Here is a 27,163-nt window from a genome sequence, read left to right on the forward strand (position 1 = left end):
CTCCAAAATTCTTAAATGACCATATCACTCAGAGTTTTAAATTTTTTCATTTGTGTAATGTAGTTGACTGTTCATTGCACTTACAGGAAAATAATTTGCATGTGGAACATTTCTGCCTTCAGACTAGAGCTGGAGTTTATTGTGTACACTGTTGGGGTTGAGGGAGACGGGGACAGAGTAGGCAGTCAACTACTGGGGTCATTGTTTTAAAAAGTCACTTATAGCTATCAGTTTTTTTTAACATTTGCTTTATGTACATTATTGCTCTTACTTGTTTCTGTTCTCCAATGTTTCTTGGTCATTAAGAATTTTATTCCTTTTTTTCTCAAGTGTTATCAATTTATTTAATTCTGTTTAGAGCAATATTACCCATAGCTATGAAGTTGAGAATTGAGAATTGCTGTGAACAAACACCTAATCCTGCCTCTGCTGCCCAGTGCTGGAAAGACAGTGCTGCAACTCCTTCCAGGTTGTGCCTTGAGAGCTCAGTGAGAAGGATGAGAGACACCAATGAATGTGTGTCCTCCAATATCTCTGATTTTTACTGGGGAATTGATTTCATTGACCAACTTTGAAGCTGATGTAATCACAGCACAGAAAGAGAGGGGCAGAAAGGAGGGGGAGAGCTTTCTTGATTTGGCAGTAGTTGATATTAGCAATGTGGAGTCAGGTAATCAATTTTAGATGCTCCAAAAATGTCCTGGCTGGCCATTTCTTGAGGTCCACAGACCAAAGCAATCAAGAATCTGGGTAAAGGACTGAACTTATCATGTAACCAAATTACTGAAGTTACATTAGTTCATCCAAAGTAGAGGATCTTTGTAAAAAGTTGTGGCCCTGCCTAACAGTACTGTTATTTTCCAGATTTAAGATGTACAGGCTGAGAGAAAAGGTGTGCACAATCCTTGGTGTTCTCTCATACAAATTCTTAGTCTCTGGAGTACACGGCCCTAAAGCCTGTTTGAAATTTTCCAATAATTATTTGAGATAAAAACTACATCATACCCATAGTCTCTTTCTTGTTTCTAAGCCCTATCATGACTCCTCATTGTTTTTAATTCATGGCCTGTTTGTTGCCTTAACAACAGTCAATTGTGGAATGTGCACAAAAAAGACCCTGTACCTGACCGAGGAATAGGAAGTGTACTTGGAGAATGGAAGAATGTCAATTAAAACACAAACTTTCAAGTTGGGCGGTGGTGGCGCATGCCTTTAATCCCAGCTCTCAGGACGCAGAGGCAGGTGGATCTCTGTGAGTTTGAGGCCAGCCTGGTCTACAAGAGCTAGTCCCAGGATAGGCTCCAAAGCTACAGAGAAACCCTGTCTCAAAGAACAAAACAACAACAACAAAAAATAAAAACTTTCTTGACTAGAGCCCTGTTTGCTGGGCTGGAAGGGTAGAGCTGGGAAGGTCTGTGCTGTGTGAGTCATTTGATCTCTGTTCACCAAGTATGGTAGCTGTTAATATTCTGAGGCCCAGCTGGGTGGCCCTAGCTTGTTCTTTTCATGATTCTTCTATGTTTCTGCTGTAGAGAGTTGTAAGGAAGACCACAAGCCATGCCATGGTGAATGTGGGGTTTCCAGAGCAGGTCTACTGCATTGTCATTTCTGCTGAGACTTTAATAGGCCATGAGCCAGACTGTGATTCTGTTGGTCTTCTGCTAACCTTGGCAGTGGCCCTTGTCCTCTAAGCCTCCCTATGTGGAATTTTCTTGGCAGGGGGAGGCACAGAAGCTTTGGCATGGGAGGATAAGATGCATGTAATATCACTGTCCAGGGTGCAGTCGTTGCTTGTGGTGTGTGGTAGGAAAATGAATTGGAAAATGATGGTCTAGTTTCTAGATGTTCTGAATATTGCATTCCACTGTCAGATTTGGCTTATAAGTGTTACAAATAGTTTAGTACCTGATAGAAAGAGGTGATGTGGATCATCCTTCAATAAACCACCATGGTGTGATTCAGTGAAGTTCAGTTTCAGAGGACAAAGGGGGGTTTCTGATCTGCAGAGATTTCTCAAGCATCCATGGTACTGGGCAGGTAGATAGGGCAGATTTCACCTCTTGTGCAATAATCCATTTGACAAGAAGCAAATTTTAAATTATTCTTCTGTGTTGTTTTGCTATTGGGCATCAGTAGGGATGGGTTTGCTTGAAACTACAAGAAGCCATAGGGGGCTGTAAATCTCTCTCTCCATTTACAGAGAGAGTCCAAGAGCATGGGGCTTCTGTCTTTAGAAGAAATATCAGTAGCTGGAGGGTTAGAAACATAAGAGTTCATTTTGAGTTAATTTTGTCTAAGTTATGAAGTCTGTTTTTATTTAATTTCTATACAGATAGAACTGACTGACATTAGTTCAGATCACACTTTTCCTGACTGAGTTTCCTTTGGTTTTATGATTAAAAGTTGATTATATTTTCCTGCCTTTGTTCTTGGCTTTTTCTCTCCATGCCCTTTTTTCTTTCACAAATATTCTACACATTTTTGATTGTTATAGTATTGTGGTAAGTATAGAAGTCACACTGTGTCAATCTCTGTACTATTTTTTCACAATCCCATTGAACATTCTGAGTGTTTCCACTGTGAATGAATAATCAGCTTTCTTGTTGTAAATTGTTGGGAAATCTCTTTGGATTGCATTCAATTCATGCTGCAAATTTACCATACACAGCATCCTATATTGATACATCATATTCCCAAGGACATTTATTTATTTATTTAGGTTTTGTTCTTGTTGTTTTTAATCTGTGAGACTTTTGGTTTATTGGGTAAAAAGTGATATATGTCTTGGCAGGTGGCTCAGCACATATTCTTCTTGGGATGAACTGAGTTCAGATACCAACACTCAAATTGGGGATCTCATAACTATCTCCTATTCCCCTTTTATTCTCTATCTTTTTTATTGATTTTTATTGAGCTCTACATTTTTCTCTGCTCCCCTCCCTCCCACTTCAACACTCCCCCAAGATTCCTATGCTCCCAATTTACTCAGGAGATCCTTTCTTTTTTTACTTCCTATTTCTCGTGTAGATTAGATCTATGTAAGTCTCTCTTAGTGTCCTCATTGTTGTCTAAATTCTCTGGGATTGTGGTTTGTAGGCTGGTTTTCTTTGCTTTATGTTTAAAAACCACCTATGAGTGAGTACATGTGATAATTGGTTTTGTGTCTGGGTTACCTCACTCAAAATAATGTTTTCTAGCTCCATCCATTTTCCTGCAAAGTTCAAGATGTCGTTATTTTTTCTACTGTGTAGTATTCCATTGGGTAAATGTACCACATTTCATTATCCTTTCTTTGGTCAAGGGGCATTGAGGTTGTTTCCAGTTCTGGCTATGACAAACAATGCTGCTATGAACATATCCTTCATATGTTCATATATCCTTGTGGCACGATTGAACATCCTTTGGTATATACCCAAAAGTGGTATTACTGGGTCTTGAGGAAGGTTGTTTCCTAATTTTCTGAGAAATCGTCACACTGACGTCCAAAGGGGTTTTACCAGCTTGCATTCCCACCAGCAATGCAGAAGTGTTCCCTTTTCCCCACAACCTCTCCAGCATAAGTTGTCATCAGTGTTTTTGATCTTGGCTATTCTTAAAGGTGTAAAATGGAATCTCAGAATTGTTTTGATTTGCATTTCTCTGATGACTAAGGATGTTGAACATTTCCTTAAGTGTCTTCAGCCATTTTAGATTCCTCTGTTGAGAGTTCTCTGTTTAGGTCTGTACTCCATTTTTTAAATTGGATTATGTGTTTTTTTTGGTGTCCAATTTCTTGAGTTCTTTGTATATTTTGGAGATCAGACCTCTGTCTTTTGTGGGGTTAGTGAAGATCTTTTCCCATTCTGTAGGCTGTCATTTTGTCTTGTTGACCATGTCCTTTGCTTTACAGAAGCTTTTCAGTTTTAGGAGGTCCCATTTATTAATTATTTCAGTGTCTGTGCTGCTAGGGTTATATTTAGGAAGTAGTTCCCTGTGCCAATGCGTTCAAGTGCACTTCCCACTCTCTCTTCTATAAGGTTCAGTGTGGTTGGCTTTATGTTGAGGTCTTTGATCCATTTGGAGTTGAGTTTTGTGCATGGTGATAGATATGGGTCTATTTTCCTTCTTCTACATGTTGATATCCAGTTATGGCAGCACCTCTTGTTAAATATGCTTTCTTTTTTCATTTGATTTTTTTGCTTCTTTGTCAAAAATCAGGTGTTCAAAGATGTGTGGACTAATATCTAAGTCTTCTATTCAGTTCAATTTGTCCTCCTATCTGTTCTTAGGCCAATACCAGGTTGTTTTTAGTACTGTAGCTCTGTAGTAGAGTTTGAAGTCAGGGATTGTGGTGCCTTGAGAAGTTCTTTTATTGTACAAGATTGTTTTGGCTATCCTGGGTTTTTTACTTTTCCATATGAAGTTGAGTACTGTTCTTTCAAGGTCTGTGAATAATTTTGCTGGGATTTTGATGGCCATTGTGTTGAATCTGTAGATTGCTTTTGGTAAGATTGCCATTTTAACTATGTTAATTCTGCCTACCCAAGAGCATGGGAGATCTTTCCACTTTCTGGTGTCTTCTTCAATTTCTTCAAAGGTTTAAAGTTCTTGTCATAAAAGTCTTCCACTTGTTTGATTAGAGTTACTCTGAGATATTTTATGCTATTTGTGGCTGTTGTGAAGGGTTTTGATTCTCTGATTTCTTTGCCAGCCCCTTTATCATCTGTGTACAGGAGGGCTACTATTTTTTTTTGAGTTAATTTTGTATCCTGCTACATTACTGAAAGTGTTTATAAGTTGTAGAAGTTCTTTGGTAGAATTTTTGGGATTTCTTATGTAAACTATCATCAGCAAACAGTGAGAGTTTGATTTCTTTTCCAATTAATCTCCTTTTGATGTCTTAGTGCTCTAGCAAGGACCTCAAAAACTATATTGAATTGATAGGGAGAGAGTGGACAACCTTGTCTTGTTCCTGATTTCAGTGGGATCGCTGGGAGTTTCTATTAATTTAGTTTGATGTTGATTGTTGGCTTGCTGTATATTGTCTTTATTGTGTTTAGGTATGTTCCTTGTATCCCTGCTCTTTCCAAGACCTTTATCATGAAGGGATGTTGTATTTTGTCAAAAGCTTTTTTGGAATCTAATGAGATGATCATGTGGTTTTTATTTTTCAGCTTGTTTATATGGTGGATTACGTTGACAGATTTTCGTATGTTGAACCATCCCTGAATCTCTGAAATGAAGCCGACTTGATCATGGTGGATGATGGTTCTGATGTGTTCTTGGATTCAATTTGCCAGTATTTTATTTAGTATTTTTGCCTCAATGTTCATGAGTGAAATTGGTCTGTAATACTCTTTCTTAGTAATGTCTTTCTGTGGTTTGGGTGTCAGGGTAATTGTAGCCTCATAAAAAGAGTTTGGCAATGTTTCTTCTGTTTCTATTGTGTGGAATAATTTGAGGAGTGTTGATATTAGTTCTTCTTTGAGAGTCTTGTAGAATTCTGAGCTGAAACCGTCTGGTCTAGGGCTTTTTTTGTTTGGAAGACTTTTGATGACTATTTCTATTTCTTCCGCAGTTATAGATCTGTTTAATTCGCTTATCTGATCTTGATTTAATTTTGGTAAATGATATTTGTCCAAAAAGTTGTCCATTTCCTTTAAGTTTTCCAATTTTGTGAAGTATAGGTTTTCAAAATATGACCTGATGATTCTCTGTATTTCCTCCATTTCTGTTGTTATGCCCACCTTTTCCTTTCTGATTTTATTAATTTGGATATTCTCTCTCTGCCTTTTGGTTACTTTGGATAAAGGTTTGTCTATTTTGTTGATTTTTCTCAAAGAACCAACTCTTTGTCTCATTTACTCTTTGTATTGTTTTCTTTGTTTCTATTTTGTTGATTTCAGCTCTCAATTTGATTATTTCCTGCCGTCTAGTTCTCTTAAGTTAGTTTGCTTCTTTTTGTTCTAAAGTTTTCAAATGTTCTGTTAATTCACTAGTATGGGATTTTTTTCCAGCTTCTTTATGTAGGCGTTTAGTGCTATGAACTTTCCTCTTAACACTGCTTTCATTGTGTCCCATAAATCTGGGTATGTTGTGTGGTCATTTTCATTGAATTTCAGGAAGTCTTTAATTTCTCCCTTTATTTCTTCCTTGACCCATTGATGATTTAGGTGAGCATTGTTTAATTTCCATGTGTTTGTGGGTTTTCTGGAATTAGTATTGCTGTTGATTTCTAGTTTTAAACCATGATGATCTGATAAGGTACTTTGAGTTATTCCACTTTTTTTGTATTTGTTGAGATTTGTTTTTTTACCGAGTATGTGATCAATTTTTGAGAACGTTCCATGAGATGCTGAGAAGAAGGTATATTCTTTCCTGTTTGGATGGAATATTCTATAAATGTCTATTAAGTCCATTTGATTCATAACATCTGTTAATTCTCTTATTTTTCTGTTCATTTTTTTTTTTGTCTGACTGACCTGTCCAGTGGTGAGAGGGGAGTGTTGAAATCTCCCACTATTAGTGTGTGGGGTTTAATGTATGATTTAAGCTTTAGAAGTGTTTCTTTTACATATGAGGGTGCACTTGTATTTGGGGCATCGATGTTCAGTATTGAGATTTCCTCTTCATGGATTTTTTGTGACTAATATGAAATGGTCTTCTTTGTCTCTTTTGACTGATTTTAGCTTGAAGTCTATTTTGATAGTTATTAGGATAGATACACCAGCTTGTTTCTTAGGTCCATTTGATTGGTATATTTTTTTCCTAACCTGTTACTCTGAGACGATGTCTGTCTTTGAGGTTGAGGTGTGTTTCTTGTATGCAGGAGAAGGATGGATTCTGTTTTCATATCCAGACTGTTAGCCTGTGCCTTTTTATAGATGAGTTGAGTCCATTTACATTAAGGGATATCAATGACCAGTGTTTGCTATCTCCTGTTAATTTAGTTTTCATTGTTGATGATGTTAACTTGTGCATTTTTTTTTCATCTTTGGGATTTGCTTCTATGAGATCATTAATTGTCTGTGTTTTTGTTGGTGTAACCAACTTCCTTGGATTGGAGTTTTCCTTCTAGTATTTTGTGTAGGGCTGGGTTTGTGGCTAGGAATTGGTGAAATCTAGATTTGTCATGGAATATCTTGTTTTGTCCTTCTATGATGATTGAAAGTTTTGCTGGGTATAGTAGTCTGGGCTGGCATCTGTGGTCTCTTAATGTCTGCATAACACTTGACTATGACCTTCTGGCTTTCATTGTCTCCAATGAGAAGTCAGGTATAATTCTGATAGGTCTACCTTTATATGTTACTTGGTCTTTTTCCTTTGCTTTGCAGCTCTTAATATTCTTTCTTTATTCTGTATGTTTAGTGTTTTGGTTATTATTATTATTAGGTTTTACTGGTGTTTTATTGCTCTTTGCTGAGTTGCATGTGTTCTTACCTTTTCAACTTATCTTTTCCTCTAATAGGTGTGGTTGGGGCTGCCTGAGATTCTGTTGAATAATCTTCTAGGTGCCAGTAAGTCCAAAGCTCAGATGATTGTTCCTTGTGGTATAGTCAGTGTCACAGTTCTAGTTACCCCATTGGTTACTCCATGTTCCTGGAAATAGCTCAGTGCTTCTGTGCTTTGCTCTGTTCCCTTGGAGTTTGCTGTCTCAGGCCTGCTTTGGCCTAGGTTGCTGGGTTTGCCCTGTTTCTGTAAATCCTGGTCTGGAACCCCTCCTGCAGAAGTCCCTGACTTGGAGTTTGACCTGGAACAGTTTCTGGCTCCGGCCTACTGCCTCGGAGGTCCCAGGCTTGGGTGTGCCTGGGATAGCAGAGGACCTGCTTACTCCTTCAGAGGTCCCAGACCCATGCTCGGACCTGCAGAGGTTCTAGGTTCCTGCCTATTCCCTTTGATGTCTCAGACCAGTGCTCAGATCCACAGAGATCCTGGCTCAAGCCTACTCCCTCTGAGGACCCAGGCTCATGCCTGGCCCCGCCGAGATCTTTGGTTCCTGCCTATTCCCTGGGAGGTCCCAGGTTCACTCACACCTGTTTTCCTTCCGGTTCCCACAGTTGTTAAGTCCCAAAGAAATCACACAGGGGTCTACACTAACTATAAACTGATTGGCCCTTTAGCTCAGGCTTCTTATTAACTCTCATAACTTGTATTAGCCCATTATTCTTGTCTATGATAGCCACGTGGCTTGGTACCTTTTTCGGTGAGGCAGTTACATCTTGCTTGCTCTGTAGCTAGACCAAGACTGCAGACAAAGTTTTCCTCTTTCCAGAATTCTCCTGTTCTCCTTGATCCACCTCTACTTCCTGTCTGGTTGTCCCGCCTATACTTCCTGTCTGGCTATTGGGCAATCAGCATTTATTTAAAATATAATTGACAGAATATAGACCATTGTCCCATACCACACACCCAGACTGGCAGAGGTCCTGGCTCAGACCTAGTTTCTGGGAGGTCCTAGACTCATGTCCAGATCCACTGGGGTCCTGGCTTAGGTCTACTCCGTGTGTGTGTGTGTGTGTGTGTGTGTGTGTGTGTGTATACAGGTTTGTCTTTGTATCATGTTTTATTAGTAGTAGTAGTAATGTTATATTTTTGTTTTTTCAAGACAGGGTTTCTTTGTAGCTTTGGAACATGTTCTGGAGCTCGGTCTGTAGACCAGGCTAGCCTTGAACTCACAGAGATCTGCCTGTCTTCCTCCTGAGTGCTAGGATTAAAGGCGTGTGCAACCAATGCCTGACTGTGTCTTTTTTTCCCCAGTGTTGCCATCTATGTTGTTGATTTTATTAATTGGAATCTAAGTGTATTGTTCATTTTTTGGAAAATGATGGACCTTTACCAATTTTCCATTCAGAAAATTTCTTGTTAGGTGTTCCTTGAGTTTTTGTTGGTTTGGGGACTTTCTGTGGAGAGACAGCTTTAGCTTTCTCTTCTTGATCTTAGAGGCTTGCTTCTTCCCATTTCCTGGCATATCTGTGTTTTCCAGATGTTACTATCTTCATGTTTGGGTTTTTGCTGCTTAAGTGGTTAATATCATTAATATACTGTCTTAAACCTCTTGTTATTGTCTCTCTTTCTTAATGAGACTCAGCTGTCAGTGTCCAACATAGCTGAGGGTCATATGAGGGAACATCAATTGAGAGTGTGGCTAAATCAGAATATCTGGTTGCTGTTTCTGAGAGAGACTGTGTTGATTATGATTATGTGAGGAGGCTCTTCCCCTGAGTTGATAATATCTCTAAGCAAGTGAGCCTGGACTGAATAAGAGAGCTGGCTGAGCATGAGACAGTGACAGAGCAAGAGAGAAAGCCAGGAAACAATGTTTCCTCTTGTTTTGCCTTCAGTTATTTGCTTGATTTTCTACCCTATAAGCTCCTATAAGGAGGGATTGTAACCTAGGGGTACCCACCAAATAAGTCTGTTCATTACTTGAGTTGCTTTGGGTTAGAGAATTTTATGACAGCAACAGAGAAGAAAATTGGAACAAAAAATGGTACCTTAAATGATATTTTGTTGCTGCAAAGGATCTGGGAATATTGACTTTTGGAGGAATATTGAAGATATTAGAACTTTAGATGGCAAAAACCATAGAAAGCTGTTCACAGAGCTTAATCAGCTGTTCTGGTAGGACCTGGAAGATTGGAATGTTGAGAGTAATGGCACAGTGGAGGTCAAAGTCATAGGATTTTAGTGGGCAATAGGCTCTACAGGGAACCATGGATTTGACCTGGCTTGCCTGCCTTGAAAGATATGTATCATAGGTTTTTCCAAGGTTAAACTCCATGACTCCTGGGGCATAGTGTGCCTTCCAGTGTCTGAGAGGCTGATGTAACCCAATGGCAGTGAAGCATTCAGGTTGATTTGTGTTTTTCTTTATGATCCGTTAGTAGTCAAGGAAGCATGTAAGTTTAATGGTACAATTGGTTTTAGACATTAATTTTGTGTACTGTGTATAGCTTGCAAACTTCCTTGTGTTGTGGCAACTACACTTGTATTGATTCTGGAAATTGCCATTATGTTCTGTTTCTGATAAGGGTATAAATCATGTGACTGCTGTCAATAAAACAATCACAGCCTCCTCCCTTTGCTGTGGCCACTCTAACAAGAGACTGGCTTTATTCCTCGTGGCTTTATCAGGTGACCATTTCTTGGTAAGTAAGCACAGATGCTTATAATACTCCATGAATACAGGTCATTTGTGTTATATTTTGGCCCCAAACTTTTCTTATCCTCTCCATGTCCCAAGACAGTGAGTAAGGCCGTATTAAAGAGTATTTGGGCTAATTTCTTAGAGAAAACATCGCTTCTGTTGGATGGCTATTACTGATGACTCATTGAGGTCTACAGTGAAAAACAAGTGGACTTAGAAAGAAATGAAAAGTCTATGTTTTGTAGAGAAAGACAGAACTAGGTAGTTTCATATGGCAGTCAAGTGGTGAAAAAGAGGCAGAAATTTTCAAGGAGATTAGCACCATTAAAGAGAAGATACTTGCTCTGAATTAGAAGCCTTGGAAGGTGTCCCAGTGGTGAGACTCCATTCAGTTAAGTCTTTAATTTATGGAAGGAGTAGGCAAAGTAGACTTCCTAGTCCTGGGAAGCAACTTTATAGAGAACCTGCAACAACTGTAGTCCACACTTGGTAAGGTCCATCAAAACATGGCAAAATCACCTGTATTGTACTGATTCTGGAAATGAGAAAGGTGCAAAATGCAAAGGTCTTGAATTCTTCTTCTGTGGTCAGTTCATCACTAATACACCCATCTGTGTTTAGTCAGATGGCCTCAGTAAGGGAAGTATGAGAGTTCAATATATGAAGCTGTGAAGATGAAAGTGGGTTGAATTTGAGACCACAGGATGTTCAGATAACCAAACTATGAGATATCTGCCATGGAAAGCTGCATATGGGGTGTGAAAGTAACAAAAGAGAGAGAGATGGAAAGTTGCAGAGATAGAGCCATTTCCCTTTAGAAAAATATAAATCTCTCATAGATATCAACTAGATGTAGGTTTCTCAGTTAGGGTTTCTATTTTGATGAAACCCCATGACCAAAAGTCAAGTTAGGGAGAAAAGTGTTTATTTGGCTGATACTTCCAAATTGATGTTCATTATTAAAGGAAGTCAGGACAGAAACATAAACAGGCAGGATCCTGGAGGTGTAGGAGCTGATACACATGCCATTGAGAAATGCTGCTTACTGGCTTACTTCAAATGTCTTGCTCAGCTTCCCTTTTATATAATGCAGAATCACCAGCACATGGATGGCACTACTCTCAATGGTCTGGGCCGTCCTCCATTGAACAGTAATTGAGAAAATGCCTCACTACTGAATCTCATGAAGGCATTTCTTCAGTTGAGGCTCCTACCTCTCTGATGTCTCTAACTTGGTGTCAAATGACACAAAACCAACCCATGCACATGGTATAACAAGTTACAGTAAGACTAGGCACAATCCATCATATCAAGGCCAGATAAGCAACCATTTATGATGAAAAGAGTCCCAGATCAGGTAAATGAGCCAAAGACAGCCCTACACACATACTCCCATTTTTAGATATCCTACAAAAATACCAAGGTATGTAATCATATCATATATACAAAAAACTTAGTACAGACCCCTGTATGATCCATGATTGATGCTTCAGTTTATGAGAGCACTTATGACCGGGTTACTGAATTCTGTGGGGTGTGTTCTCCTGGTGTCCTCAATCCCTCTGACAGCTACAATTCTTCCCCTTATCAGGATGGGTTCCTGAGCTCCTTCTAATATTTGGCCATGGATCTTTCCATCTGCCTCCATCAGTTTTTGAATTAGACTTTAATGAATAAAATTGAGCTAGGTACAATTCTATTTGTATAGCAGAATATCATTAGAAATCATTTCATTGACTTTTTTTCTTTATTTTTTTTTCTTTTTTCTTTTTACTAGTCTTTGGTTTTATCCTAGATCTCTGGGCTATTGCACTTCAGGTTCTTGGACATCCAAGCAGTGTTTGGCATGGGTTCCTGCTTTTGGAATGGGCCTAAAGTTCGGCCTATCATTGTTGTCCACTTCCACAAGTTCTAAGCTTCTTGCAAGTAGGACATAATTGTAGGTTGAAAGTTTTGTGGCTGGGTTGGTTTCCCAGCCCCAATACTGAAAACCTTGCCTGATTAGAGAAGTCTATTCTGACTCATTATCCCCCTTTCCTGGGAGTCCCGACTATTGTTATTTTCATAGAATCTAAGGAGTATCTGAACAGCTAGCTTTACTGCTTCTTTTAGAATTAGAAAGAAATAGTTCAGTCAATAAGACTTATATTACAGAGGCTGCACTGGGTTTTCCTCTTTCCAGGGAGATCCTTGTATTCCCCCTGAGCCCTCTTTTTAATTAGCCTCTCAGGGACTATGGATTGTAGCATGAATATCTTTTACTTTACAGCTAATATATACTTATGAGTTTATTCTGTGTTTGTCTTTTTGGGTCTTGGTTACCACACGCAGGATATTTTTCTTATCTATTAAAAAAAAGATTTATTTATTTATTATGTATACAGCATTCTGCCTTTATGTCTTCTGACAGGTCAGAAGAAGGCACCAGATCTCATTACAGATGGTTGTAAGCCTCAACATGTGGTTACTGGGAATTGAACTCAGAACTTCCAGAAGAGCAGCCAGTGCTCTTAACCTCTGAGCCATCTCTACATCCAAGATCATTTTTTTTCTAGTTTCCTCCATTTTTCTGCAAATGATGTCCAAATTTTAGTAACTGAGTAATATTCCATTATATCAATACAGTACATTTTCTTTATTATCCATTCTTGGGTTGAGGGACATCTAAATTGTTTCCATTTTCTGGCTATTCCAAATAAAGCTGCAATGAACATAGTTGAGAATGTGTCTTTTTGGTTGGATGGAGAATCCTTTGCATATGTGCCCAAGAGTGCTAGAGCAGCATTTTGGGGTAGATCTATTCCCAGTTTTCTGGGGAACTGCCATTTTGATTTCCATAGTGGCTATACAAATTTGTTAAAGTTATTTTCCATATGGGAACCAGAGTACTGTAGTTAAAGTATTGTAAATCTCATTCTATTCTGAGGATTAAGGGTTTTTCAGTCACTTGAAATTCTTAGCCCTGCTCTACTGTCCTGAAGAGAATCTTGCTGCTGTTGTTTTGTTATCTAGCCCAGGTTGGCCACCAATTCATGACAGTTTTTATACCAGCTTCTGAGTTCTGGGGTGCATACCATGTACTCCTCTGAATAGTTAAAAATTACTGAGAGGTCTGCAGACGTTGGTTCATTGCTTCTTGTAGAATTAAAAGGGAGAAAGATTCAGCCAATGAGAGTTGTAACAGAGGTTGCAGAGACTGAGGGCATTTGTTCACATGCACTGTGCCATTCACACATTTGCAGGGGTTGATAAGGAGGATTTAAAAACAGAAGGTCAACATGTGTAGAGTAATGGTAACCAAATTTGGCTACCTATCAGGATTTTAAGAAGAGCTTACTAAAGCTTACTCAACAAGATCTGAGTTAATTTTAATCATAACAGTCAGGAGATGGAGCCTAGAAAGTGGAATTTTATGTAAAACTGGTTTAATGTAGGTATTTGTAATTTGCAACTCTAGAGAATTTCACAGTAGGAGGAAGTCTAAAATGTTTCAAACTGGTGTTAGCAACTGCATAGACCAATGGATAGTGTGAATTTGGTTAATTATAGCCTCTATTGCTTTATAATATTACTTTAAGCACTAAATTCTCCCCAAACATGAAGTTGACTTAGGTTGGTTCAATAATAAATTAGTTAGTTCTTGTATGTTCCAAAAGCAGTCACACAAGACAAGTATATTTAGATTGACTTTAGGTGCCAGCAATTTTTCTATAATTTAATATGTATTTGTGAGATCTTGAGATTCACTCATCAGATCAAAACATGTTGCTGTTCACATGTAGAAACCATGGTAGAAAAAAACCAAATCCTGAAAGTTGTCCATTGACCAGTACACATTAGGTATAGCATGTAACTGCACTCACACATCAGAAACTCATATCACACACATTTTTTTCTCTCTCACACCCACATACACAAATATACATACAACACACACACAATGCATCCATCACACATAAATATACATACAAATACCAACATATACCCAAACAGAAACACAAACATAGACACACAAACATACACACATCACACAAGCACATATCACACAAACCCAGACACACACACATACACACATATACACAAGCACATACACCCACAAAGAAACTTTCAAAAACCGTATTGGTATTTAAAGAACACTTAAGATATGTGTGGTGAATAAATTTGCACAAGATTGAATTTTTTGTTCAATTTTTTATTCTTAATTTGGGAATATCTATCATTTGACAGTTCTTGTAGAGTTGTTTGAAAATGTTAGGCTGTTCCTCTCTAAACTTATAATGCAGTGCTGAAATTGTTTCTCCATTAAGTTACTCTGTCTGGAACTGAATATCTCCATGATTTGTTTTATTAAGTTTTTCTAAAACCATATATATGTGTGTGTGTGTGTGTGTGTGTGTGTGTGTGTGTGTGTAATTTTAATTAGCCCAGGCTGTCCTCAAACTCGTAATCCTCCTACCTGTGCCTGCTTCAGCAAATCCTACTGGCATGCACCATCACAACCGGCAGCTTTTTCTAAAATTTGTCTCTTAGCACCCACCAATATTATCCAACTTTTGTAGTGAAAAGACAAAAATGATGAAATCAATAATGTTTATAATTCCATCTAAAATAGTTATCCCCTCAATTAATCGTTCCATTTTCAACATATTTTTGTTGTCCAGCATATTTTCATAAAGAGACCTAAATCCCTCCATTGTAATAGTGTTTGCTATTTTTTAATGTGAGCAAAAAACTCTCATCTTTTTAACCAATTACCCCTGCTAAGCAAGAATTCCCAATTGTCTCTCCAAATCTGTTGACTGTGGATCCTGAGGCTGCGGCTGAGTAGCATGTCTGAGTGGAAACACAGGCAGTACACAGCCTGCCTGAAGACAGCTGCAGTTGCTAGTGTGTAGCGAACTGAGAGTATGTGGTGGTCACAACAGTAGAAGTCTTAGCGGGTATCAAGGCAGCGACCTAGTTTGGCAGCAGCTCATGGAGGGGGTTCAGAGGAAACTCACAACCCACGGGGGAGAGGGAGCTGGATGTCTGAAAGCATACACGGGATTGTGCGGGGGAAGCTGCCTGATGGCAGAACCAGCCGGTCTAGAGCAGGTGTTTGGAGCTCAGGTGCTTCTGGAGTTTAGTGGGTAGCTGGAGTCTGTTTTAGAAACTCAGAGGTTTGGGGAAAAAAGAAAAGAAAACCTAGTGGGACTGCAATGACTCTGGCAGGAGCCCCCAAGTGCAGCTCTGCATTGTGCCAGAGGCTGCAAAGCCACAGTCAAGTGACTTTTTCATGAATTCATGCCACAAACTTAGGTGCCAATATGTAACACAAGTTTTAATAGGTCTTAATAATAAGAGCCCTGAGGGAGATATTATAGGGTAAAAGCTATTTGAGGTTCCTCTGTTTAGATCTGTAACCCATTTTTATTTGGATCATTTAGATCTTCAACTGTAGGCAGATGATTCTTTTCTACCAGCAGCTCTCAAATAGACACACTGAGGCTTATACTAATTACAGGTGATCAGCCAATAGCTCAGGCTTATTACTAGCTAGCTCTTAAAACTTAAATTAACCCATTTCTATTAATCTTTTTGCTGCCCTGTGGTTTGTTGCATTTACCTCTTGTCATGTCTTGCTTTCTCTTTGTCTGACTGGTGACTCCTCTGACTGCACCCTTCTTTTTCCCAGCATTCTCTTAGTTTGCCTCCCCCGCCTAATCTCTGTATCCATCTATAGACCAGTCAGTTCTTTTTAGTCAATGAGAATAATACATGTTTGCAGTATACAAAAGGATTATTCCACAGCATTCAGCATCTAGTTTTCCAAGTTCTTTACATATTTTGGATATTTGGTCTCTATTGGATGTGGAGTTGTTAAAAATCTTCCTGCATTCTCTTTTTCTGATTGACTGTGTCCTTTGCCTTACAGAAACTTTACAGTTTCATGAGGACCCATTTATTAAGTATTGATCTTAGTGCATGCACTCTTGGTGTTCTGTTCAGAAAGTTGTCTCCTTTATCAGTATATTTAACGCTTTCCTCGACTTTGTCTTGTATCAGTTTCAGTGTATGTAGTTCTATGTTGGGAGTCTTTGACCCACTTGGACTTGAGTTTTGTGCAAGGTGATGAGTGTGAATCTATTTGAATTCTTTTACATGCAGAAGTTCAGGTTAATAGGCACCATTTGTTGAAGGTGCCAGTTTTCTCCCCCCCCCCCCATTTTGTATTTCTGAATTTCCTTAACAGAAATCAGGTATCCATGTGTGTTTGGATTTATGTTTAATTCAATTCCATTGTTTTCTCCCAATGCCATGCAGTTCTTTTATTGTTCAGGATTATTTTAAATATCTGTTTTGTTGTTGTTGTTGTTATTCCATAGGAAACTAGGAACTGTCCTTTGCAGATCTGTTTTACTGCAAGTGCAATGAATGCAGTTCTTTTATTGTTCAAGGTTGCTTTAGCTATTCTGGTTTTTTGTTGTTATTTATATGAAGCTATAAACTGTCCTTTCAAGGTCTTTAAACATTTGTGTTTGAATTTTGATGGGGATTGTTGAAACATGATTAATAAATCTCAGGGTCAGAAATTTGAGTTCAATTTGAAAATCCGAAAAGCAAATCACCTAGCCACTGGCTCATACCTTGACCTCAGTCTGAAATAGCAATCCTGCCTCTGGAATCTCAAAAGGAATCTATGTGTCTGAGAGCTATCTACCCACATCTTAGATTTTTCTCTAGGGCTGGGATTAAAGGTGTGTACCATTGTGGCTACTGGGATTAATAGTGTGTGTTACCATTACCTGGTCTCTCAGATCTTCAGGCAGTCTTTATTTATTAAATTACATTTGAAATGCCACTACAGGTTATGGTGAATCTTTAGGTTGCTGTTGATAGGATAACCTTTTTACTGTGTTAATCTTACTGGTACATGAGCATGGGAGATCTTTACATCTCCTGATATCGTCTTCAATTTCTTTCTTCAAATACCTGAAGCTTTTGTCACACAAGTATTTCAATTGCTTTGTTAGAGTTACTTGAGTGTATTTTTTTATTATTATTATTTAAGGCTATTATAAAGAGTGTTGTTTCCCTTATTGCTTTCTCAGTCTGTCATTTTTTTAAGAGGAGGGTTACTGATTTTTTTTTTTTAGTTACTCTTGTATTTAGACACATAAATTGTATTAACAGCAGCATATTTATGCCATGTGGAGAGAACTTAGGTTTAGAGTTTATTTAATGAGTATTGGGAATAGTATAAGGATAAGGGGATTATGGAGGAAAGAGATAAAGAAGGGGGAAGGGAGAAAAAATGGTTGTCTCTTCAGAGAGAGAGAGAGGAGAGGAGAGAAGGCATGAGATCATCTTGCCTCTTTGGAAAGGGGGGGGGGGGTTGGCGACTGGTGGAGCTTATTTCTTAAAAGGATAGGGTACCCAGGTAGCAAGGAAGACCAGGAGAATTATAACAGGGAGACCTTGTGTTTGGAACAAAGATATTTGTTTGTATTTTCATGAATTATTTAAGGAATTTTCTTTTTAAGGGCTTCTGTCATCTTCATGCAGTCTTTTTCTTATATTTCAGCTATGTTAGAATCTTCAGGGCCTGCTGAACTCTTGTGGTGACATGCCTTGGCTGCTATTGATTATTTTTTTTATGCTAGGGCATCTGACTTTGGTGTGATTATGGGTCTAGGTGCTGGTTTCTGATTTCATCTTGGTTGGATGGGAGTTTATTTTTCCTGGAGTTTTTTTGTTTGGTCTCTGGAGTTTCAGAGCATGTTTTGACTGAGTATTGGCCTTTGTCCTGGCCTTCTTGGCTGGTGTGTTCAAGGGAAAATGCTTGCTGGTGTTGAAAACTGGGGGAAGGGAAGGTCAGGAGAAATGATCTTAGGGATACACAGGAGGCATAGAGATGGGGAAGGGGAAGTTGCCTCTGCTCTTGTGCTACAGTAATAGGGGCAACTGTGAAAATCAGATCTGGGGTAACAGATAATGCACTATATCTGTGTGCAACTTAAATTGGCCTTCTGTCAGATATGACATGCAGTTAGGTGCTGGGATACAGATATGAGCTGTGAAGGGAAGGGCAGGTGGAGATGGTTTTGGAATCATCAGGAGACATGAACAGGGGAGGATAAACTGCAACTGGAGTTCTCTTGCAGCCATAGGGGCAACCCTGAATATTGGGTCTTGGGTAACAGCGAGTGGGGAAGGTCTGTGGCAGCCTACCTGGTCTCAACATCTTAATAATGATTCATCAAGTGTGGATTCCACCTGAATCTGCGCTTCCCTCCTCCCGGCACGGATTGCGCACCTTCCGTACCTCGCCACGAGCTTGGGGCAAGGGTCTAGGGGTTAAACAGAGACACACAGAGAGAGAGAGAGAGAGATCTGGGTCATTTGCCAAAAGGTAAATGCCAAATTTATTTAGTATCCGCCAGGTTAAATACTCTTTTCCCCAGAGGAGCAAACTCCCTCCCAGCCAGGTGTGAGAAGCCCCAGAGGAATTTCTCCGCAGGCAGGGGGTGCTAGCAAGAGTGCTGCGACAGACAGTTAGGATAGGTTTAGGCGCTGTGGGAACCCTTCTTTGTAGGTGGGAAATTACCATATCAAAGATAAAACGAGGCACAAGAGGTAGCACAGGAGCTAGCAGGAAGCTTGGCTGGTAGGCGGAAAACAGTTCTAGCATCTTGCGTTTTGTGCCTCATGGAGCAGGGGAAAAGCCTGGGATCCGACAATCAAGTTCACAGGAATCATTTATTTGCTTCTTTCTTTATTTCGGTTTCTGTTGTTGTTAATCTGTGAAAGACTTTTAGTTTGTTAGATAAAAAGTTAAAGTATATGGGCAGCCCATGTCACTCAATAAATATTCTTCTTGACTTCTGTTCAGATACCAACACCCAAGTTCAGATATTATAATACTCTATTTATATTTTAATAAATAAAGTTTGGCTGAATATCAGAAGGGCAAAACTAGACCATTAGAGGTCAGGCAGTGGTGGCACACACCTTTAATTCAGGATTTGGGAGTTGGAGGAAGATCTCTGTGAGTTCAGGGCCACCTGCCTACACAAGATCAATATACAAACAAATCCAGGTGGTGGTGCCTAACACCTTTAATTCCAGTACTATGAAGTCATACACCATTAATCTCAGCACTAGAGAGAATTTAAAATGGGAAGGAATAGAGGCTCTTGCTGCTTACTTTGCTTAGTCTGTAGTCACCTAGCCCTGGTAGAGGTAAGACTTCTTAAGTGGCTTGGCTGCTTTGCTTATCTGGTTCTCAGGTTGAGCCCCAATTTCTGTCTCTTGGTTTTTATTATTCATCCTACATTGGGAGGCTCATAACTACTTGCTATTCCAGATCCAGGGGATCTGACACACTCTTGGTGTGTCACCTGTACACACATGGAAAACATTCTCTCTCACACATACAAACATGCACATAAAAATGGAGGTAGACTTGTTTCCAAAAGTCTTAAAGATTTATATAGCAATTAGAGGCAAATGGGTTGCTTTAGATATATAATACAGACTTACACCTAATCATCCTTCATAGGAAACAAAATGGTTAATAAATGATCCTAATGGACATCATTTTCTTTATCAAAAGAGAATGAGATAGTTTTAATAGTCAAAATTATTTTCTGCAATGTAGAAACATCAGAAGGATTTAAGCAAATCTAATTTTGGTGGAAAAATCATCTCTACCCCACCCATTTTCTATTAATGGCAAAGGAAAGAACTGGAGTGCACAGGGTGAGTGGTGGTCAGTGATTTCTTTGATTCTAATTTTGGTTAGAATCTTCTAATCCTTGTTCAAAGGACCATGTTAAATTTGTAGGTCTGTCTTTGTATCTCTTTTTATTAGTAGTACTATCTACATTGTATGATTTTTTTTTTAGTTATAATCTAGTTATATTGTTTCTCTGGAAAATGATGAACCTTCACTAGTTTTTGTTTTATGAAAATTTACTATATAATGTTATGAGTTCCTTGAGTTTGTTGGTTTGGAGACATTCTGTGGAGAAACTAATAGTTGATTTTTGCATTAAAATAGATTCAATAATCTATCCTTTTTCTCTATCAATTTTATATTATATCCTCTTTTCTTCTTTTAGAAAGAGATCTCTGAATTTAACTTTTTTATTTAGCCTTTTTTTGACTATGAATAATAAAAAATTGTAACCAACCCATTGTACAAAGGTAAACATTCATAATCCATTATTTGGGAATGTGGGTGTTGTTCTCTAGACTACTTCTTGTTGACTGGGGGCACTGGTAATCTTTGGGGGACCCTGAGAAAATTTACGATATGGCCAAGTTCCGACTGGAGTATTCTGTAAGGCTGGATCATCTCAGCCAGCAGTTTTTAAGCTCTGGATACAGAATTCTGAGGAGACTGTAATAGAGGCATTTTTGAAATGCTGGATCACCAAGGTCATCTATTTTTATTGGTGTCTGGTCTCCATGCTCTGAAAATATATAACCTTTTAAGAGTAATTTACATATTTACATTGATACAAGTATAGACTGTTTATTCACTGTACACAGGTCAGTCAAAGATGATTTTCTGTTATGTGTTTGAGCAGGTAAAATACACATCATGTGTCTCGTAGTTTTTTTAAGTTTATTTCTCTATGTCTGTAGTCAGGATTTCAGGGAGTAATCCTCAATCAAACCTGATTTTCTTTAACCTGGAATGAATCCAGAAACTTTCATTTTCTGTTGAAACAAAAGCATAACCCCTTCTCCAAAGTAACATATTTTTTGACTTAAATTTTGAAGTCAACACATTTTCAAACTGTATAGGTTGGATTAATCCAGCAACATTTATAATCAAATGTCTCTCAGTAGTTGTTGCTCCTCCCTCAGCAGTCAAACAATGCAAAGACAACACAATAACATACAGTGTCCAATTTGCTGTGTATTTTCCATCTTTACATGGCTTTTTTTATGTTACTTTACTCCCCTTTTAAGAACTTTACTTACTATTTTAAAACTATATATTTCTTCTCTTTTCTTTCCCAAGTCTATGTATAATTTTAAACACACTGCAATACTGCAAACCATTTAGAGGGATTTTTTAAAATTTTCATTTGAATCTGTCTTTACTGAATATCTATATATTTTTTTCTGACCACATGAGTCTTTAAACTGCTAAGCGGCATGACTAGGACCAAAGCAGTGACTTTGGTGGCTGGCTCTGACCCATTCCTTGGCTTTCTTAAATTCTAGTCTCATGCTGTAGGTACTGGTGGAAGCCTCATTTATTGCCCCAACTATGGGGAGGTTCTAGGTCCATGCTGCCACTGAGTAGTGTGTTGTTGTTTGCTTATAAACACCATATTAGTGTTTGGTAATAGAGCCTCTTAAAAGAGGCTCCTGTTTTTGCCACTAACACTGAATAAGGAAGCCATCTCTTAAAGGAGCTTCACCTCTGCTCACTGCCAGCAAACAGAGAGAGCCTGTGGAGAAAAAGTGGTTACCAGAAAGCTGAGTTTGACTCCTTTTTTGTTTGTTTAGAATCCTCTTAAAATTTTCTCAGGTTTAATGTCAAATTTCTTGCCAAACCTTTGAGTGCCATATATAGACATATGTCTCTCTCCTGCCCACCAGCTCCCAAATAACCACTCACAGGCTTAATATTACTTATAAATGCTTGGCCGATAGTTCATTCATGTTACTGGGTAACTCTTACATTTAAATTAACACCTGTTTCTATTTATGCTTTGCCACTTGGTTTATGACTTCTTAACCTCATTTTCTACATGTCCTGATTGTGCAGTGGCTACATGGCTTCTTTCCTGACTCCACCCTTTGCTGTAGGAAATCATAAAGCCAATAGCCTTTAAGTTAACCACCCACTGGTTATGGTTATACTGTTTATGCCAATGTAAAGCATATGTCCACTCTCTTTTCTGGCTGTGGGATTCAGATTCTGTTCTCCGTTCCAGCAAAGGATTCTGATTTGTGAGTCTACCCCTAAATAAGTAAACATCTATTATTCTCAAGTCTGAGCTAGTGTGGGATTTCTTTTAAACATCCTTCTTCAGCCCTTCTTCTTCCCATCATTCTTAGTTTGACTGCCTTGCCTATACTTTCTGCCCAGCTACTGGACAATCAGCATTTTATTAAACCAGTTGGGTGACAAATCTTTACCGTGTACAAGACGATTATTCCACAGCAGAAGCCCCAGATGTCTGGTTGCCCTGCTGTGTTTCAGTCTTGCATTGGTCCAATCTTTCCTCAGTATGTCTCAATTCCTCTCCTTTGCAATGGGAAAGAGCAGTCTGTGCCATTGTATGTTGGACAGATTTATTTAACTTGTTTTATAATACAGTCAAGAGATTGTCTTGAGTTTCAGAAAAGATTTTGGACATTTGAAGAGTGTAGGGGCTGTTACAGACTATGAAGATCATTGAGGTGACTAAATGCATTTTCTTCCTAGATAACCATGAGTTTATAGTGACCTGAGTCAGAATCTATTCAAGTGAATGAAAAACTCTCAGATAGAATGATGTATTTGAACATGCGTTTCTCCTTGGTGGCTTTCTTTGTGAAGCCTGTGGAAACATTAGTTGCAGGAACCTTTCTGGGAGACATTTCTCATTGGGGATGTGATTTGAGTGTCTATAGTCTCAACCCATTTCCTGTTCTTTGTTTCTACTGTGTTATGATTGAAACTAATCAGCCAGCTTCCTTCTTGTGCTGTCATGATTTCACCACTGTTATAGGTGATATCAATATATCACATAAGATACAACTGAAGTGATTGACATTCAATGATAAGCCATTTTGTTACCCTGATTTTATTTTAATTTTGTTGTTTTTAATTTATTTTTTCTAAAGACAAAGTTTGTCTGAGTAGCCCTTACTGTCCTGAAAGTTGGTCTGTAGACCAGACTGTCCTTGAACACAGAGATTCACCTGACTCTTGCTTCCAAATCTGGTATTAAAGGTGGGACAACATTCCTAGGTTCCTTAAAATATAATTATATGTTTATATAATTGTATGATGGGTCTAGAGTATAGATTTTTGTTCATGTCAAACATACACTGTTTTACTGAGCTGCAACCCCAACTGGAATTTTGCAGTTTGGCAGAGGGTATCATTTTCTTTCCCAGGATGTCAGTATTCATGACATTAATATGCCTGGGGCTCTGAGTAACTGAATTACAGGTGTTTGACATTCTTCCTATTTGTTTTAATTTTTAAATGAATCTGGTTTTTTGCCTGCATATATGGATATGCACAACATGTGCATGTCTTCACAATAGTCAAAGGGTGGTCTTAGAACCCCTGAGCTTGGAATAATGGATAATTGTGATCACTCACATATGTAGTGTCAATTGAGTACACCTATATGCAGGACTTGCAAGAGCTCTTAACTTCTGAACCATCTCTCCTGCCCTGTGTTATTTATGATCAACATTTACTTTGCTAATGTTTTCATCTGTCTATCTGTAACAGTTTAAATGCACAGTTCCTTTTAATAAGATTTATTAAAGCTGCTATTTAAACTGAAGCACTTCAGATTTCTGGAAGATGAATACAGAACTGGAATAAATGCATAACTTTTTGTAGGATCTTAAGTAAAAAAGAAAAAACCTCTGAGTTCGTCCTATTTTTTGTTTGATTGATGCTTTTTTTCAGGGGAGACAAGCTCTTAATATTTACTTCTTGCTGTTCTGGAACTGATTGCAGAGACTAGACTAACATTCCTCTCAGAGGCAGATATACCTGCCTGTGCCTTCTGAGTACTGGAATTAAAGGCATGGGCCAATACACCCAGCTTACTCATATTTTTTGTAGTTAGTATTTGTTCATACAGTTTCTGTGATGTGTACTCAGTACTGTTTATCTATTTGCTTGTCTTTCTTTGTCTGTTAATAGGCATTTCTCTTGCAACATACTGTTCCATTTGAAATGTTCAGAAATGATAGGGGTAAACCTCCTATTCAGTTTCCTTCTAAAGTGACTTGATTATATTAAAATTCCTGTGTCTTAGAGTAAGTGCGGGAAACACCAGAATTATAAGATTATATTGTTAAAGAAAAAAGTATACATTTACAATGTTGTCAGTATCATGCTTTTTGTTATATAATATATGGTATATTTTAGGATGCAGTGACCTATAATGATGTGCATGTTGACTTCACCTGGGAAGAGTGGTCTTTGCTGGATCATTCCCAGAAGAATCTATACAAAGATGTGATGCTGGAGACCTATATCAACCTCACTGCTATAGGTAATATTGTGAATTTTCCTTCATGTTTTAAAATAATGGGAAAACTATTTCTTACTTATCAATGCTTTTCTGTAATTTTGATTGAGATTGAGGAGAATGAGGTGAATAAGTCAGGCATGGATCTAAGGATCACTGAAGATAACAACTTAAAGTTTGCAGTTTCCAATAATATATCATACATTTCCTGGTGCTATATTTTAGGCTACAAATGGGAAGATCACAATATTGAAGAACATTGTCAAAGTTCTCGAAGACATGGAAGGTAAATGTTTATGTGCAAGCTGATACAAATGTGCCTCTGAAGATAATTTAATGTATCTGGAAGGTTTTTTTTTTAAAAAAAAAAAAGCAGCAGTGTTCATAAGCACAGCTCACAGGGCATTGATGATAATTAAATTCTCACAAAACACTATTCCTCAATGACAGGTAAGTGAATTGTGTTTGCAAGTCATTCTTTTAAGAAGGAAGACAAGGAATCAATGCCTTTACAGATATCACCATTTGAATCATAGCTCCCTCAGATCTATGCTATAGAACTGCCAGTCCATTTAGTTTGATACCTCTTATTTTACAAAAACATATATGTTGAATAGTGATAAGTGTATGTCCAAAACCCAATAAGCAAATAGACTCAGTAAACCTAGTGTGACTCATATAGTTGTTCTGTCTTTGATGTTTAGTGAGATGTGTAGTTAGAGTCACGAGTTAAGGTGGTTTGTTATGGAAAAACTTTAATTCCTATACCATATGTCTGTGAGGAACAGAAAGTCAAACTGTGTGAATGCAATGTGGAAACATTTATTTGTTATTCTTCCTTTAATTACTCTGGATACAAGCCATATGAGCATAGGGATATGGAAAGAAGCAATGTACCTCTCCCCACCTCAGAACAATTAGAAGATATGTAGTAGTCCCCAGGTTGAGTAGACTTGTTGATTGTGAGTCAAGATTACAAGTAATTAGTTTTCTAGCTTCATTGAGAATACATCAACGAACTCATTGCAAAAAAGCCCTAGGAGTATTGGGAATGTGAACAATTCTGTTTGTCCTGGTTCACTTTACAAATTTAATATGACTCACAGTATAGGAAAATTTATCAATGTAATTAGTAGAATAAAGATCTGAATTCTTCCAGTTCTCTTCAAATATGTGAAAAATCTCATAGAGAAAGTAGATGCCATAAATGTGAGCCAGTTACACCACAGGAGCCAGGCTCCTACCACCACAGGTTTCTTCCCATACACAAAACAACCCTTAATAAAGGAAAACAAAATGAGTATAAACAAAGTGATAAAAGATTAATATCCAATTACTCTATACAATTAGACCAAATTGTAAAATTAATTCATTAAGATATAAAGATTCAACAGTGTTATGAATGTGGTAAAACTTTTACATGTGTCAATTAACCTTGCAGGTATGACAGAAATCATACTGAAGAGAAACCCTCTGAATATACTCAATGTGTTGAAGCCTTTGCATATCAAAGTCATCTTCAACGTCATAAAAGAATCCATACTGGAGTGAAACCCTCTGAAGATATTCAATATGATGAAGCCTTTGCATGCCGTAGTCATCTCCAAATACATAAAGGAACACATACTGAAGAGAAATCCTATGAATGTAATCAGTGCATTAAAGGATTTGCATGTCACAGTCATCTTCAAATACATAAAAAAACACATACTGGAGAGAAACCCTATGAATGCAACCAGTGTGGTAAAGCCTTTGCACGTCAAAGTTGTCTCCAAATACATAAAAGAATACATACTGGAGAGAAACCCTATGAATGTACTCAATGTGGTAAAACCTTTGCACATCCAAGTAATCTCCAAGTACATAAAAGAACACATACTGGAGACAAACCCTATGAATGTAATGAATGTGGTAAAGCTTTTGTATGTCAAAACCGTCTCCGAATCCATAAAAGAACACATACAGGAGAGAAACCGTATGAATGTAATCAATGTGGTAAAGCATTTGCATGTCATAGTTATCTTCAAATCCATAAAAGAACACATACTGGAGAGAAACCCTATGAATGTAATCAGTGTGGTAAAGGCTTTACATCTCCCAGTTATCTTCATATTCATGAAAGAACACATACTGGAGAGAAACCTTATGAATGTAATCAATGTGGTAAAGGCTTTACATGTCACAGTCAACTTCAAAATCATGAAAGAACACATACTGGAGAGAAACCATATGAATGTAATCAATGTGGTAAAGCATTTGCATGTCATAGTCATCTTCAAATGCATAAAAGAACACATACTGGAGAGAAACCCTATGAATGTAATCAGTGTGGTAAAGCCTTTGCACAACACAATCATCTTCAAAGGCATAGAAGAACACATACTGGAGAAAAGCCCTATGAATGTAATCAATGTGGTAAAGCCTTTGCATCTCAAAGTAATCTCCAAATACATAAAAGAACACATACTGGAGAGAAACCATATGAATGTAATCAATGTGGTAAAGCCTTTGCACTTCAGAGTCATTATCGAAGTCATGAAAGAACACATACTGGGGAAAAACCCTATGAATGTAATCAGTGTGGTAAAGCTTTTGCACACCAGTTTCATTATCGAAGGCATGAAAGAACACATACTGGAGAGAAACCTTATGAATGTAGTCATTGTGGTAAAGCTTTTGCACGTCAGTGTAGTCTCCAAATACATAAAAGAACACATACTGGAGAGAAACCCTATGAATGTACTCAATGTGGTAAAGCCTTCACTTGTCAAAGTAGTCTCCAAATACATAAAAGAATACATACTAGAGAGAAACCCTATGAATGTAG

General features: G+C 38.0%; 1 protein-coding gene across 1 annotated transcript in view; it reads left to right on the forward strand.

The window, feature by feature from the left end:
* The window catches only part of LOC125393434 (uncharacterized), a 28,892-nt gene extending 1,929 nt beyond the window's left edge, over positions 1 to 26,963 (forward strand). Inside the window, 4 exon segments of the mRNA XM_048423927.3 lie at positions 24,234 to 24,360; positions 24,562 to 24,622; positions 25,778 to 26,789; positions 26,792 to 26,963. Coding sequence (XP_048279884.3) covers positions 24,234 to 24,360; positions 24,562 to 24,622; positions 25,778 to 26,789; positions 26,792 to 26,821 — 1,230 coding nt within the window. The 3' untranslated portion in view covers positions 26,822 to 26,963.
* The last annotated feature ends 200 nt before the right edge of the window (positions 26,964 to 27,163 follow it).

Source organism: Myodes glareolus, chromosome 4, assembly GCF_982192425.1.
Source record: "Myodes glareolus chromosome 4, mMyoGla1.1, whole genome shotgun sequence".
NCBI classification, from domain to species: domain Eukaryota; kingdom Metazoa; phylum Chordata; class Mammalia; order Rodentia; family Cricetidae; genus Myodes; species Myodes glareolus.